The sequence below is a fragment of the Meriones unguiculatus genome, chromosome 6, assembly GCF_030254825.1.
Source record: "Meriones unguiculatus strain TT.TT164.6M chromosome 6, Bangor_MerUng_6.1, whole genome shotgun sequence".
NCBI classification, from domain to species: Eukaryota; Metazoa; Chordata; class Mammalia; order Rodentia; family Muridae; genus Meriones; species Meriones unguiculatus.
In genome coordinates, this window is record NC_083354.1 from 17,590,467 (window position 1) to 17,604,620 (window position 14,154).

Consider the following 14,154-nt stretch of genomic DNA (forward strand, 5'->3'; position numbering starts at 1 on the left):
GTGTACACACACTTAATTTTCGAGGTGGAAAAAAATCTTGCTTTGAGTTTTGTTTTTAATTGTGTGTACGGGGAGAAGGGGAGTATGTGCATGGGATTGCCGGAGCAAGCAGAGTCCAGAAGAAGGTACCCGATCTGCTGGAGCTGGAGTTAAGGGATGGTTTCGGGCTACCTACCCAGTGTGTATGCAGGGAACCAAACTTGAGCAGTCTGCAAAGGCAGTATGAGTTCCTAACCACTGAGACAGCTCTCTAGCCCCAAGGCAGAGAAATCTTTATAAACGTGCTGAAGGAGGTCCAGAAGTGAATGAATGGAACTTGGCTCTTAAGTTCAGATAAAGCTGGACCTGGACTTTGGTTCTACCACTCACTGACCATGTAGCTTGAGAAAGCTCCTGTTTCTTAGCCAGGGCAGAATACAATCCAGCAAATTACTCAGTAAATGCTGCAGCTGAGTCCAAAATCACACGGGAACACCTGTGGCATTTCACAGAGACAAGCCTTATGAGTAGCTGAGAATCAGAAAGCAGATTCTGCCACCCACGGCTTGGGTTGTTGAAGGAGTTGTTGCCACATTCCTGTAGGGGAAAACAAACTGTTCACACAGAAGGACCTAGAAGGCTCCATTCAGACACAGTGGTCACCCCCAGCAAAGCCCTTCTGCCTCAGAGACAGGCACAGGGAGTCCAGCAGGACATCGATCCCTCCCCAGTACTAAAAATGGCTTTATAGCCTCTGGGCATGTGCTAAAGAATTGTTAGATAAGGAGTTAAGCTTTGGTCACCTTAATGCATTCACAGTAACAGTTTATGTCAATCTACTGATGGTTAAAACTCTGCTTGAAAACAGAAAATGAGCTGCTTTCTCACCCCAGGTTTTTAATGTCTGAGTTTCTTTTGTACAGATAGTCTAAACTGTGTTTAATGCTCCCTCCCCCAGCACTCATCTGTGTGTCTCCCCCCCCATCTTCTATTCCCTGCAGGAGGCCACATCAACCCAGCTGTGACTTTTGCAATGTGTGCCTTTGGAAGGATGGAGTGGTTCAAGTTCCCGTTTTACGTGGGAGCCCAGTTTTTGGGAGCCTTTGTCGGGGCTGCAACTGTCTTTGGCGTTTACTACGGTGCGTGCTGACCCCGATTCCAAAGATCTGGAGGGCTAAGTGGGGCATCCCATGAGGGCATCCCGTGAAAGCTTGAATTACTTGGTGGGAAGCAATGATACAGGGCAAAAACAGGGAAGCATGGTGACGATGGCAGGGAGGCTGAGGCGATTTAATGAAGCCCTTAAATAAAATCTGGGAATTTGTTTTAATCTAAAGGAGTGTGTGTGTGTGTGTGTGTGTGTTTAACCTGTATATATGTCTGTGCATCACTTGTGCCTCCGCTGCTCACAGAGACCAGGAAAAAGCACTGGGCACACCTGCAACTGGTGTTCCAGAACATTTCAGCATGTGGGTGCTGGGACTCAGACTCGGGTCCTTTCTGGAAGAGCAGCTACAGCTCTTAACTGCTGAGCCACCTCTCTAGACCCCAAAAGATGCATCTTAAGGAGGGAGGGCACAAACTTAAAGAGCCTAACTTCAGGCCCAACCTGCATTACGCAACATGAACATAAGCCATAGGCCAGTGGCCTCTCTGCTTTCTCTGACTTGACGAGACAAAGAGGTCCTGCTTGGTCAGGAAAGCTGTGGCCCAGGAACTATTTAGAGCAGGAACCTGGAGCCATGCCTCTGAAGGAAAACCCACAGCAGAGAAACAGCTTAGGTGGGAGCCTCTGTCCCTTCTAGCAAACATCCAGGGCATCTACTCCTGAGCCCCCAGGAAATTGCCGTCCTGGCGATCACGGGATTGAGCTATGGCCAGGGCAGTTAGCAGGTCCCTGTCTTAAATAAGCCATCTTGGAATGCAGAACGGTGTTAAAATTGCCGTCCTGGCGATCACGGGATTGAGCTACGGCCAGGGCAGTTAGCAGGTCCCTGTCTTAAATAAGCCATCTTGGAATGCAGAACGGTGTCACATGCCCAGGACCCTAGCACCTGAGTGGTTAGTTGGTGATCAGAAGTTCAAGGTCATTCTCAGCTACAAAGCAAATTCAAGGCCAGCCTAAGTGACTTGAAACCTTGTCTCAGAACAAATAACAAACAAGTAAATAAATCAGTCATTGGACCATGTAGGTCCCAGTTTCCTCCTTTGGAAAATGAAGGACACCCAAAGTCAAAAAGGCTGAGAAGTCTTAGGATTCTGTGGCACCAACCGTTAAAACAGTTCTTTGCATACAACCCAAGATGCATTCTGAGTGGCAAACTGAAGACTTTGATAATCCAAACCCCAGGGAAAACAGTTGTACAAAGGGACCTCTCCCCATAGTGTTTCTCTGAGAATTAGATGTCTAAGAGACATTCGAGGTGGACCAGAAACCTAGGGAGTCAGCAGCCGAGCAAAGAGAGGTCTGGGGTAGATGCTGCCTGGGTCAGTGGCTGCCAGTTCCCTGTCTCTGAGGTCCCTACAGGCCATTTGTAGCATCCTCACTCTTCTGAAGTAAGTTTTTAGGGCAGTAGAGAGCACTGTAGGAGCTAGGACTTCCACTTGAGACAAGCTAATGTCACACTTTTTAGATCAATCTTGAAAATTCCAAAAAATTTCCCTTGTGACACACCCCCCCAAAGAAGATAAGCATCTAAGACCCTGCTGACTGAGGATTCGGTCCAAGTTTAGAGCTTTCTGCTTTTGACTCACCATCCTGGGGTTCCCCTGGGTGTCTCTAAGATGATCTTACCATAAGGACTACTTGCCTTTGTTGTTTTGCTAGAGATAGAGCGTAGACCTATGTTCTCCTTTGATTTGTGTTACTGTGATAGAGGAGAGTTTTTTATTTCAGCCTACAGGCCACAGTCTCAGCAAGGAATTCAAAGCAGGAGCTCAAATAAGAACTTGAAAATATGAGCCTAGCGCAGTGGCGCATGCCTGTAATCCTCGCAGATTACGGGGAGGCTGAGGCAGGTGGATATCTGTGAGTTTGAGGCCAGCCTGGTCTATAAAGCAAGTCCAGGACAGCCAAGGCTACACAGAGAAACCCTGTCTTGAAAAAAATGAACAACAAACAAACTCAAAACAAAGTCACCCAAAAATAAATAAAAAAGCTCTAGAAAACATGGAGAGATGAGTTTCCAGCTTCCCCACAGTCTTACCACACATAGCTTTCCTAGATCCACAGGCCAGCCTGATCCAGGTAATCTCTTAGTTGAGACTCCCTCCTCAAGTACCCTAGGCTAATGCCACATTGGCAGTTAACCCCGACTAGGACGCCATCCCTCCGTCCTTTCCAGAAAAAAACAAAAAACAAAACAAACAAACAAAAAAACCTGCTGATGTCCCTGACTTCTGCCTCCCACAGATGGATTCATGGCCTTTGCTAATGGAAAACTGCTCATCGAGGGAGAGAATGCAACAGCGCCCATTTTTGCAACATACCCAGCTCCGTTCATCTCCCTGACAAATGCCTTTGCAGACCAAGTAAGTGAAGGCTCAACATGGGCCTGATTTTAGTGGAGAGACATGATAAAATGGGACAGGGACAGGGACAGGGACAGGGACAGGGACGGGGCGTGTTGAAACACAGAGTGCCTGTCGAATAGGAAGGATCGCATTTCCTAGTGAGGGGTCTTTCTATGAACTGGGCTTTCCAGGCCGTGAGTTCCCTTTGAAGGCGCTGGGGCCACTGGAAACACTCCGCCCTTCCTTTTAAACACACATAGTTGCTTCCTACTAGCTGCTGTCCAGAAAAAAGAGTGGCTGCCAGGACCAGAGGCATGTGAAATCCACTTTATTTCCCTGTGAAATACCGTGGTGAGCCTGGGGCCGATGAGTCTGCCCCGTCTCTCCGTGAGCGCTGGGTTCACCCGACTCTCAAGGGAACCAATTGTCTCAACCAGATTGGCATTTGAAGTAGTGCCTGCTGGGTGCGGTGGCTCACGCTTGCAATCCCAGCTTTTGGGAGGCGGAGGGAAAACATCGCCGCAGGTTTCGGGGCCTAGCCTGGTCTACCCAGGACGCTCCAGGTTAGCCGGGGCTGCCCAGAGCGCCCCTACCACAAAGAGCTACACCTCTGTTCGTTGGTTTCTGAAAAGATCCATATAGTCTCACCATTTTCTTTTTCGCTTTGGTCACAGAGGAAAGCAGGGCACCAGCGTTAGTTGATCTCTCCCTGGGTGCTCGCCCCGTGTCTGGAGCTTGAAGCACTTGTAACTGAATGTGAACTGCAAAATCCCAACGTCCGGAGTCTGAGTCCTTGGATGGAAATAATATCCCTGTCCCTGACTCTCTGAGTAGTGTCTTATTATTTTTAAATTTCTGAGTACAGGACGGCTTAGCAGATAACAGAGCACTGGCGTGATTGCTCATACCCATCTGTAAGTCCAGTTTCAGGTGAACTGATGCCCCCTTCTGGACTCCACGGGCACTGCACGTATTTGCCACACACATGCAGGCTTTCATACACATAAATTTTTACCCTTTTCACTTGTGCCACGTGGATAAATACCAGCCTTTGTCAGTTCATTGTAAGGGTTTTTAAAAAACAATATGAGAAAAATGTAGTGTGAACAGCGTCTGTGAAAAAAATGCAGAATGTGGTTCAACAGAATGACCACAGAACAAGGCGACAGCCAGACGAGCTAGGCCATGCCTGTAATCCCAGCATGCTCTCCCCTAATTTTTTTTTTTTTTTTCAAAAAATAACAATGTGAACAATTATCGGTAAATGAGACTATAATATCACATTAGAACCTACAAGTCAACAGTTATGACAGGAAAGACATAGAGTAATGAGGCTGCCTGAAGAAGAAAGACTGCTGTTGCCATGTGTAATTATGTATGCACGGTATGCAAATGAAGCAATAGAGCTTTAGATCTGCTTCCAGGTGTCACACATCTGGGGGCAGGCATCTGTGAAGGGAAGCCAAAGGTTCTCCCTTATCACACACGCCAGAAGTTGAAGTCAAAGACCCTGGGTCTGGATAGTGGGGGGTAGCGTGAAGTGACAATTCTGGTTTCTGTGAAAGACGCGGAAATGCTGTAAGAGTATGTCTTCCCTTTATCCCCAGGCATGGGGAAATGGGGCTGCCTCACTGTGCTTGGTTTGCTTCGTGCTCTAGCAGAGGCATGGTTTTGCCAGCTGCAGGTAGTTACTGAGATTGCTTGGAATTCTGGGAACTTTCCAGAAGGCATATACATGCTAGCCTGGGCCTTGAGGCGTGTGGCTGGTCACTCACTGGGGTTGTTTGTGGTTTGTGAATAGTTGTGCTCAAAGAAGAAACAAGAAGAAAGAAATCAGATTCAGATCTCTATCTGTCTCTGTCTCTCTTTCTCTCTCTCTCTCCTCTATTCTTTTTTCTTTCTTATCTAGTGAGAGGGGGTGAAACCAAGGGGCAAAAGGTGGGAAAAAGAAGAAACCAGCAACAATAGTGTGTGTGTGAGGACATGAGAACCCTTCAAGGCATGCAAAGAAACTCGATGGAAGACTAAGCACAGCACAGTCGACCAAAGAATGGTTTCTCGAGGTCTTAGCCTTCATTGGTTACTCTTGAGGACTTATTTTGTCTGGGCTCTGACTTAGAGGTAGAAGCTTTTAGCAAGGCCAGCCTATGTCTGATGATCTGTTCCTGGGTTCTTTGGATGTCTTCATTCAAAAGCCTGGCAGAGTTTGCAGCCTCCTCCTTAGTTTTCTTTTCTTTCTTTTTTCTAATTGCATTTTTAAATTTTAATTAAGTAGTTAATTTATTACAGTTTATTCACTTTGTATCCCTGCTGCAGCCCCCTCCCCCATCTTTTCTCAGTCCCACTGTCCCTCCCTCTTCTCCCACTATGCCTTTTCCCTAGTCCCCCGATAGGGCAGGACCTCCACTCCTTCTATCTGACCCTAGCCTATCAGGTCTCATCAGGGCTACTATATCATCTTCCTCGGTGGCCTGATAAGGCTGCACCCCCAGGGGGAGGTGATCAAAGAGCTGGCCACTGAGTTCACATCAGAGACAGCCCCAGCACCCCAAAGGCACATAAGCAGCATAAATTCTTTAGGAATCTTGCACTATGCTGGGGAGACCTAGTCCCGGCCCTTTGCTGCCCACCTGTTTTACCTTGTGCGAGTAACTCAGAACTTTTTAAGACCTTGGCTTAGCCTTCTGGTAAATGGCATGAATAACAGCCAAAGCAGTTCCCCATGTGTGCTGGGCGACCAACAAGAGCAGCATTCTACCTCAGCCATCTCTCCTGCCTTTCTTTTTCTGTTCTGATGGGCTCTTGTAGAGTTTCACATATTCTCCCAATTCCTAGCCTCAAGATGTTTTGCCTTGTGCCTTAGAGAATCACTTGGTACCAGGATGGCAGAGATCTGTCTTCTAAACGCTCTTCACTGCATCTTTTTCTCAAAGTGAGTCGCCATTTTCTCCAGGGATTACAGCTTTTTGTTTGTTTGTTTCTTGATGCCTCACACCTTTAATCCCAGCACTTGGGAGGCAGAAGCAGCCTGGTCTACAGAGTTATTTCCAAGACAGCTGGGGCTGCAGAGAGAAACCATGTCTTCAGAAAAGTTCTTTGGCTATGACTATTTTGGAAACCTGATGAATGAAAACGCAGAAGGGATTAAATCATAAAATCGTCTCCTCATTGTCTTCCCACAAGCCCTTGAGCACATGCCTCAGCCTCTGTCTACCTAAATTCCCTCATCTGTAAGGAGGGTAGTGGGGTTTTACCTCAGGGGGTCATTACAACTTTTCAGGGAGATGAAGCACACTATGGACCATGAGTGAGGTGGGCCTGCCAGGCACCTCAAAGGTAAAAACCACTGTGTGACAGAGAATACGTATTCAACAACTCACGGCTGCAAAGCAAAACGATTGCTAAAGAAAGTTTAGAAAATGGAAAGAGCAGAAAAATCCCCCCCCCCACTTCAGAGTGTACTTACAACATTTCTCACTCAATGTCAGAAGCATTTTTTTTAAAAAATCACCATATAGTTTTATATTGATAGTTCTTTTTTAAAAAAGTTTTACATGTATCTAGTGTGTAGGTGTGTATGAAACATGCACATGCTATAGCACACGTCAGAGGCCAGGGAACAACTTTTGGGAGTTGGTTCTTTCCTTCAACCATGTGGGTGAAGTCAGGGGTCAGGCTTTGCAGCAAGCGCCCTTATCCACGGAGACCTCTCACTGGCGCTGTTTATAGATCTTAGTGTCTCTTTAGTAAGTTCTGGGACAGACATCTGTAAAGCATTTTACCTTTTCTGTTATTGATGTTTGCTTAAATGGCTTCCAGTTTCCAGTATGACAAACCACGCTTAGGAGAATGTGTGTATTTTAAAGTAATTTTCCATAGTTTAGATTATTTCTATGGTATGAGTCTGACCTGTTGAATTGTATGCATGAACTTGGGTTTTTAAATGCCCGCTGATAAGCTGCACTAGAAAACCCCTAGAGAACAGTTTTTCTCCTCTCACTTTGCTACTGTCTCCCACTCATTTCATCAGTCTGGTTTTCCTGCTCATATACTTGTGTCTGTTCCCTTGACATGCTCATCTGATGCTTTCTTGCTTGCTGTCTTTACAGCCTGTCTGAACCAGCCCTCCTTTACTTTCCTGTCTTGCCACTTCTCCCTCAGTGTTGCTGACTAGCAGCTTAGCAGACAGTGTGGAGGTCGAGGACCAGTCTCTTTTGGACTGGCCCAACTGTGTGACCTTTGGCCTTCAACAGACAACTCTGTCAGCATCTGCTATGGAAAAAAGAGCCACAGTCCTGTCCACTATGTCAGTTGTCACTAGTTTCACTTCTTTTCAGACTTATTTATTTCAGGTGGGTGAGTTTTGCCTCTGTGTCTGTGTACCACATGCTTGCAAAAGCCTGTGGAAGTCAGAAGAGGACATCAGGTCCCCTGAAGTTACAGATGGTTGGGAGTTGCCGAGTAGGGGCTGAGAACTGAACCCGTGTCCTCTGCAAACGCAACAAGTGCTCAACTGTGGTGCCGGCTCTGGGTTTCAGTCCCTGTTATTTTCATCTCATTTCATTTTCATTTCAGCCAAAGGGGTGACTTCGGGAGAGCAAGCAAGAGAGCAGAGACTGAACTCTGGAATGTTTTCTTCCTCTCCAGGTGCTGTCAACCATGTTCCTCCTTATGCTTGTCTTCGCCCTTTTTGACTCCAGAAATCTTGCGGTGCCCAGAGGCCTAGAGCCCGTTGTCATTGGCCTCCTGATCATCGTTCTTAGTTGTTCTCTGGGATTCAACGCTGGCTGTGCCATGAACCCAGCCCGAGACCTAAGCCCCAGGCTCTTCACTGCTGTCGCAGGGTGGGGGTTTGAGGTCTTCACGTAAGTACCAATGGTGGGGAGGAGATAGGAGGAGGGGCGCTGAGCTTCAGCGGCAGAGAGGACTGAGCCCTGGCTTGGAGACGCACGGGCATGTGGACCAGAGAGCAGAGACTATGGACATTCTGGTTAAGCCATCTTTTTTGTTACATAATTTGTCTACAGACTGACTTTGTGACCAAGTCAAGACCAGAACTGACATCTCCTGATGCTGCCAGGGGACTCCCCAGTCCTTCATTCTCTCAGCAGAGCTTTACTGGTCTCTAGATATGCAGAAGTCAACTATGATAAAGAAGAACATTTCCAAGTCAATGCACACACTAGGATTTGGGGCAGGAGCTTGGTGTGTCATCAGGAGCCAGCTGATGAGGAGTTGAACAAGGGGAGATTAGAAGGATAAGATCCATACCAAAGGCTCTAAACAGAAAGGCCACAAGGAACGGTCTGTGGTTATCAAGCACAATCGTGGAACAGCTAGGCATGGGTTCTTCTAGAACCAATATGCTCTCCATTATGTAAGGCAGGAGGGTTTTTGGTTTCTTATGGCTCTGAGGATCAAAACCTTAAGCTGAACAAGGGCTTTCCCACAGAGAGGCTCTCCAAGCCTTTTGCTGCTAGTTCACACTAGGACATCAGAGTCTAGTCAGAGCGCTGTGAAATCCTCACATCTGTCCACTCACATCTGAAAACTCCTGTTTTCCTGCTTTCCCTGTACTCCTCTGATTGTTTATAGTTCTCTGAATTTCTACAAATAGTTTTCCCCAAGTGTACACATCCTTTAAATAATATCTTTTGTGCTTTGTTTTTTTTTTTTTTTTTGTTTTGTTTTGTTTTTTTGTAAGTGATTGTAGAAGTCATTCCTAAGGAGTTCCTTAAGTAGATTTTCTTTGAAACAAACAAACAAAGCAACTGGCTGCCTCCCAGAACTGCCTCTGAGAACTGACCCTGGGGGGGTTCTGCAGGAAGAAGGGGAATCATGGCACCAAAGCCTTACAGAGTAAAGCCTGGCAGAGGGAGCCTGTGGACTGCTCCACCAAAGACAAGCACTGGTTCCAACAATACTCAGTAGATAAATGAGTAGATAGTTCACATACCGCTTTAGATTTTCTTCGTTCACTGTTTGGTTGGCAGTATTAACTCTGTGTGTCCTGGGAACTTGTTTCCATTCTGAGCACCCTCTTTTTTCATCCACAACCCCAAGCTTCATTATTTCATGATTTAGGAGAGGCAGTTGCTGAATAGCCTCTCCGGAGCCCTCAGTCTTGGCCTTGGATTATGGAGCCATGTATCTTTTAACGTATTACATTTTGCTGATGAGGGGTGTATAGGATTAGTGGTGGGTGCACATACCCCACTATACATGTGTGGAGGCCAGAAGACAGCTTGCAAGAGTTGGTTTTCTCCATCCAGCATATGGGTCCTGGGCATCCATTCAGGCCATCAGGCTTGGCAACAAGCCACTGCACCATCTCACTCGCTCAAGGACCATGTTCTCTAAGAGGAAAATAAATAGGGTGCACCCATTCACTGGTATCATCAGGACACTGGAATGGGTTTCTGATACCAGGGACACTGGGAAGTCCAGGGCAGTCATGGCCAGGCCGTAGTGAATGTGAGTGGACAAGAAAGAGATTCACTAGTGAGTGACAAGATACAAGGGTGGCCAAGAAATATCTCACTGATTTCCTGTTTCCTTTCAGAGCTGGAAACAACTTCTGGTGGATTCCTGTTGTGGGCCCTATGGTTGGCGCTTTCCTTGGGGGCCTCATCTACGTTCTCTTTATCGAAATGCATCACTCGGACCCCGACTCAGAAGAGAAGGAAGAGCCATCTGAGAACAACCTAGGGAAACATGAACTCAGTGTCATCATGTAGTGGTCAAATGTGGCAGGGTCTACATTTACTGTTCTGTTGGTTCCCTCTTTAGAAAAGATGGCATCTGTGTGCCTGTGCTTTGGTGAGACTTGGGGCTGGAGCATCTACCCAGTTTTCCCTTAGGCAGTTGGGACAAACAATCACAAAGGCATCCATGAAAAATTCCACCAGCCATCCTCCCCAGAATAGCACTGACTGTCCCCTGTGCCAGCGTTCCCTCCTGACCTGTTTACTGCATCTTTGATGGAAGTCCTTGCTCCTAGGTGATTGCTAAGAATTTGGAAACTTGACCATGGACTCAGCTGAATAGACTCAGAGACCTTTATTACCCCAGATGGAATAGTGTCATCAAAGGCTCTTCCTTCACAATCTATAAATACAACATTTTGGAACTGAAAGGTCAAACATGGCTGCTCTTAATGCCTATGGAATGGGGAGCAAAGGGTTAACATTCTACCAAGATTAGCACTGTCTTTGCATAAATACTGATATTATCCCAATCTAGAGCTATAGGAAGCACCAGAAGCCAGCTGGAAAGAACGCTGTGGCATTTAGAAACCTCAGGACACAAGGTGGTATTTAGAAACCTCAGGACACAAGATAAATTTGGGAAACTGAATGGCTTTTTTTTTTTTTTAATGGAAACCATTTGTCAGATTAATCTCTTGCTCTTCTGCATTTTAGATGGCATCAATTAATTTCCAGGTCTTTAAGTACATAATAACCTAAAATATGATTGGAACCTTGGCATCAGTGTGCTTCCCCAAGAGCTCACTCGAGGACAGACCTTTGACTAGTCTGTGGCTACACTCATCTGTGTCCAAACTAAAAGCTAGTGGAGCCTGGCCCGGCAGACCGAGATTGAAGGTAGAAAAAGTCCCTGGGACAAAAGCACAAGCTTCTCTGGTTTTTTGTTTTGTTTTGTTTTGTTTTGTTTTGTTTTTTTTTTTATCACTCGCAGAACACTTTCACGCCTTATCAAATTTGATCCCAACACCAGTCCTCTGAGGTAGCTAGCCCCAGCAGCCATTTTTCCAAAGAGAATCTCGCGTGAATCAAGCGAGTTGCCGTTTGCTCTGCAGGGCGCGTTGGACATTGCCGCGTGCCTTCCAGGAGCTCGCTAGCTGGCTGAGGGTGCTTGAGCTCCCTCCTGTTTATGTGAAATAACAGGTTTGTGTGAGAGGGGGCAGCAGCAGAGCACGTGGGTGGTGCTCCGTAGAAACCCCACTCCCCGGTCTTAGGGCGTGGACTCTCCAGGTGCCATGTTGCCTGGTTTCATCCCCCTGTTACCGAGGCGCGGATGAAGGCAAAAGGCGGCCAGATGATTTGCATTTTTGAAGAGGCCTCCCTTCCTTAGCCGCTCTTGCTTTCCTTCCTGCCAGCCCTTCTCAGCCTCTCATGGAAACGCTTTCTAACTGTTGTTACTTCCAATTGCTCAATCTCGGGGGGGCGGGAGTGGAGGGACATACCTTCACCCCAGCTGTCTAAAGCCCGGCCTGCCTAGAAACAGTGAGTTTCCCAAGTGCTTTGCAAGAACAACAGAACGAGGAATGAACTAGACGCCTCCAACGCCTGTGCTTTGCAACCTGTGGGTTCGTTTTCTGAGTCTGAAATCAGCTGCACATTTTCTAGTTTAAATAAATTTGGGGGCTAGATATATTACTGTTTAGGGTCCCCCCACCCCATTTGATGGCTGCCAAACATACTTAGCGCAGAGTTGGTCGGTACTGTCTAGGAATTGAATACCGCGTGAATTTTAGAAAGCAGTAATCTCCAGTTAGTCCTGTAGGCAGCTCAGGTGATTCAGGCATGCATCAAGGACCCGACCGAACCCAACGAACCTAAGTTCTCGAAAGCCGCATGTAGCTGTCACGATGGGCTGTTGGTGTTCTCAGCGCCTTGGGTTCCTGCTGGATTGCAACATGCTTCTCAGCAGGGGCAATTTTGCTTTCTCCTCCCACCACTGGGAACATGTAGTGACACTGAAAGCTGTCACAGCTAGAAATGGGGAAGGTGCTAATGGCTGGAGATGCTGCCACCGCGAGGGCGGTATCCAGCTCCTATCAGTTAGGCCCCGGCCGAGAGACCCTGGAGTGAATTTCAGGGAGGTGAGGAGAGAATCGTGAGATTCTGAGGCCCTGTGCCCCGGGTTCAGGTTCTGCAGGGAGCAGAGATGTCAAGCCAGAATGGACCCTTGGGGTAGATTTGAATTCTTGGAGCAGGAGGTAATCTAAAATTAAGAGTTTTCAGGGTAGTCTGTGGAGCAGTATGAGCCATGATCATTTAACAGCCCGGGGTGGTTGGTCAAGATTATGAAGAAGAAGTATGTGGTGTTGGAAATCCACCCAGCGAAGGATATCCCAATGGAAAAGCCCTCTCGTTCTACACTCAGTGGCCACTCAGCCTCATAGACATCCTCCTGGTGAAGAACCCGGCAAAGGCAAGCCTGCCCAGGGTAGACCTGGGACTGGAGTGGATCTAAGTGTGGAACAAGGGTCCATTCTGCTTGTTTGATATCTCTGCTCCCTGCGGAACTTGAATCCTCCTGGCTATGAGAGGATGCACAATCTGCATTTTGTTTAGACAACAGGCCTTTGGCCGTGACTAACCTCACCCACAAAAAAGAATCAGAAGTCTTTGAAGAAATCAAAGTGACATGATGGATAATATTCCTTACAATTTTAGAGAAGAGTAAAGCAGTTTATTGTATCTTAAAAACAAACAAGAACCCCTTGTGGGTGAGGGGTGGAGGGGCTGGAGAGATGGCTCAGCGTTAAGAGTGCCTGCTGGGCCTTCTGGTGTTGGTCTCCTTGGTTTGCCTGTGGTGTATATGCAAGATTAGAGTCTCACAACAGCGTAATGCAGCCATGATCATTCAGGCCTTTACAGCCATTGAAGCAGGACAGTCTCCCCAAGCATGGTTGGCTACCATCAAAAGCTAAAATGTTATGCTCAGGATGTGAGGCTAAGCACTGCACTCAGGGTCAGCCGCTTTCGACCCAGAGAAGAGCAAGTCTGATTGCATGCGGGTTGATGCCCCAGGTCTCGCCTCTGACAAAAAGGTATCGGACGGGTCTGATGCTCTTTGGGTGGATGACACCTAAATGAACATCAGTACAAAGTCCCAATTTATTTCTAATATCAGAGATCAGACCTCTACTCTTGCCTGATGTGTCTAAAACAAAAAGGGGGAACTGTAGAGAGCTGCGTAATGCTGCACCTTAAAGATGGAGCTGGTTTTCACCTTCCACCTTCCCGATGGTGAGTGCTCTCTGTCACAAACAACTCCACATTTGGCTAAGGCTGAGGATCTGGCTTGCTTCCATGTATGTGGACCTATCTGCATTGCCCACAGGGCACGCTGGGTTTGGCTACCCAGAGGCTATTTAAGCTGTGGGCTGGCTTTCCCCAGGGTCAGATGATTGTTCAAGGTTCCTGAATAAACTGCATTGAAAAAAAAAAAAAAAGAGTGCCTGCTGTTCTTGCAGAGGCCAGAAGTTTTGTTCCTGTCATGTCAACCAGCTCATAACTGCCTTTAACTTCAGCTTCCGAGGAACGCAATGCCCTCTTCTGGACCCCACAAGCACTTGCGCAAACAGGCAAACACACACACGCGCGCACACGTCCTGAGCGCCAGGCATTGAGCCTGCTGAAGACTGAGGTGGTCGTGTGCTGCTCGCCTCCTCCCCAGTCTGGCACCCCTTGGTTTCCTGTCACACTGCGCTCCCTCTTAAGGCTCAACACTGAGCTTGCTGGGAGCAGGCAGGGGTGTCTTTAGATCTGTGGAGGTTGAGAGGACACTTCAGACTCCAGATCCTCAGCCATGGTGATACACCTATGGCACCACCTCTCCTCAGGGGTCTGGCAGGAAGTGAGCGTGCAAGGACAGCAGACAAGTTCCAACCTCATTCCCTCCGGGGAGCCT

At 47.4% G+C, this 14,154-nt stretch overlaps 1 protein-coding gene across 3 annotated transcripts in view; it reads left to right on the plus strand.

The window, feature by feature from the left end:
- Positions 1-10,627, plus strand: part of Aqp9 (aquaporin 9) — a 37,743-nt gene extending 27,116 nt beyond the window's left edge. For all 3 annotated transcript variants that reach the window (XM_060384810.1, XM_021660034.2, XM_021660032.2), the window contains 4 exons: positions 981-1,118; positions 3,392-3,510; positions 8,140-8,357; positions 10,055-10,627. In XM_060384810.1, coding sequence (XP_060240793.1) covers positions 981-1,118; positions 3,392-3,510; positions 8,140-8,357; positions 10,055-10,229 — 650 coding nt within the window. In that variant the 3' untranslated portion in view covers positions 10,230-10,627. The remainder of the gene's footprint in view (positions 1-980; positions 1,119-3,391; positions 3,511-8,139; positions 8,358-10,054) is intronic.
- Positions 10,628-14,154: the final 3,527 nt, after the last annotated feature.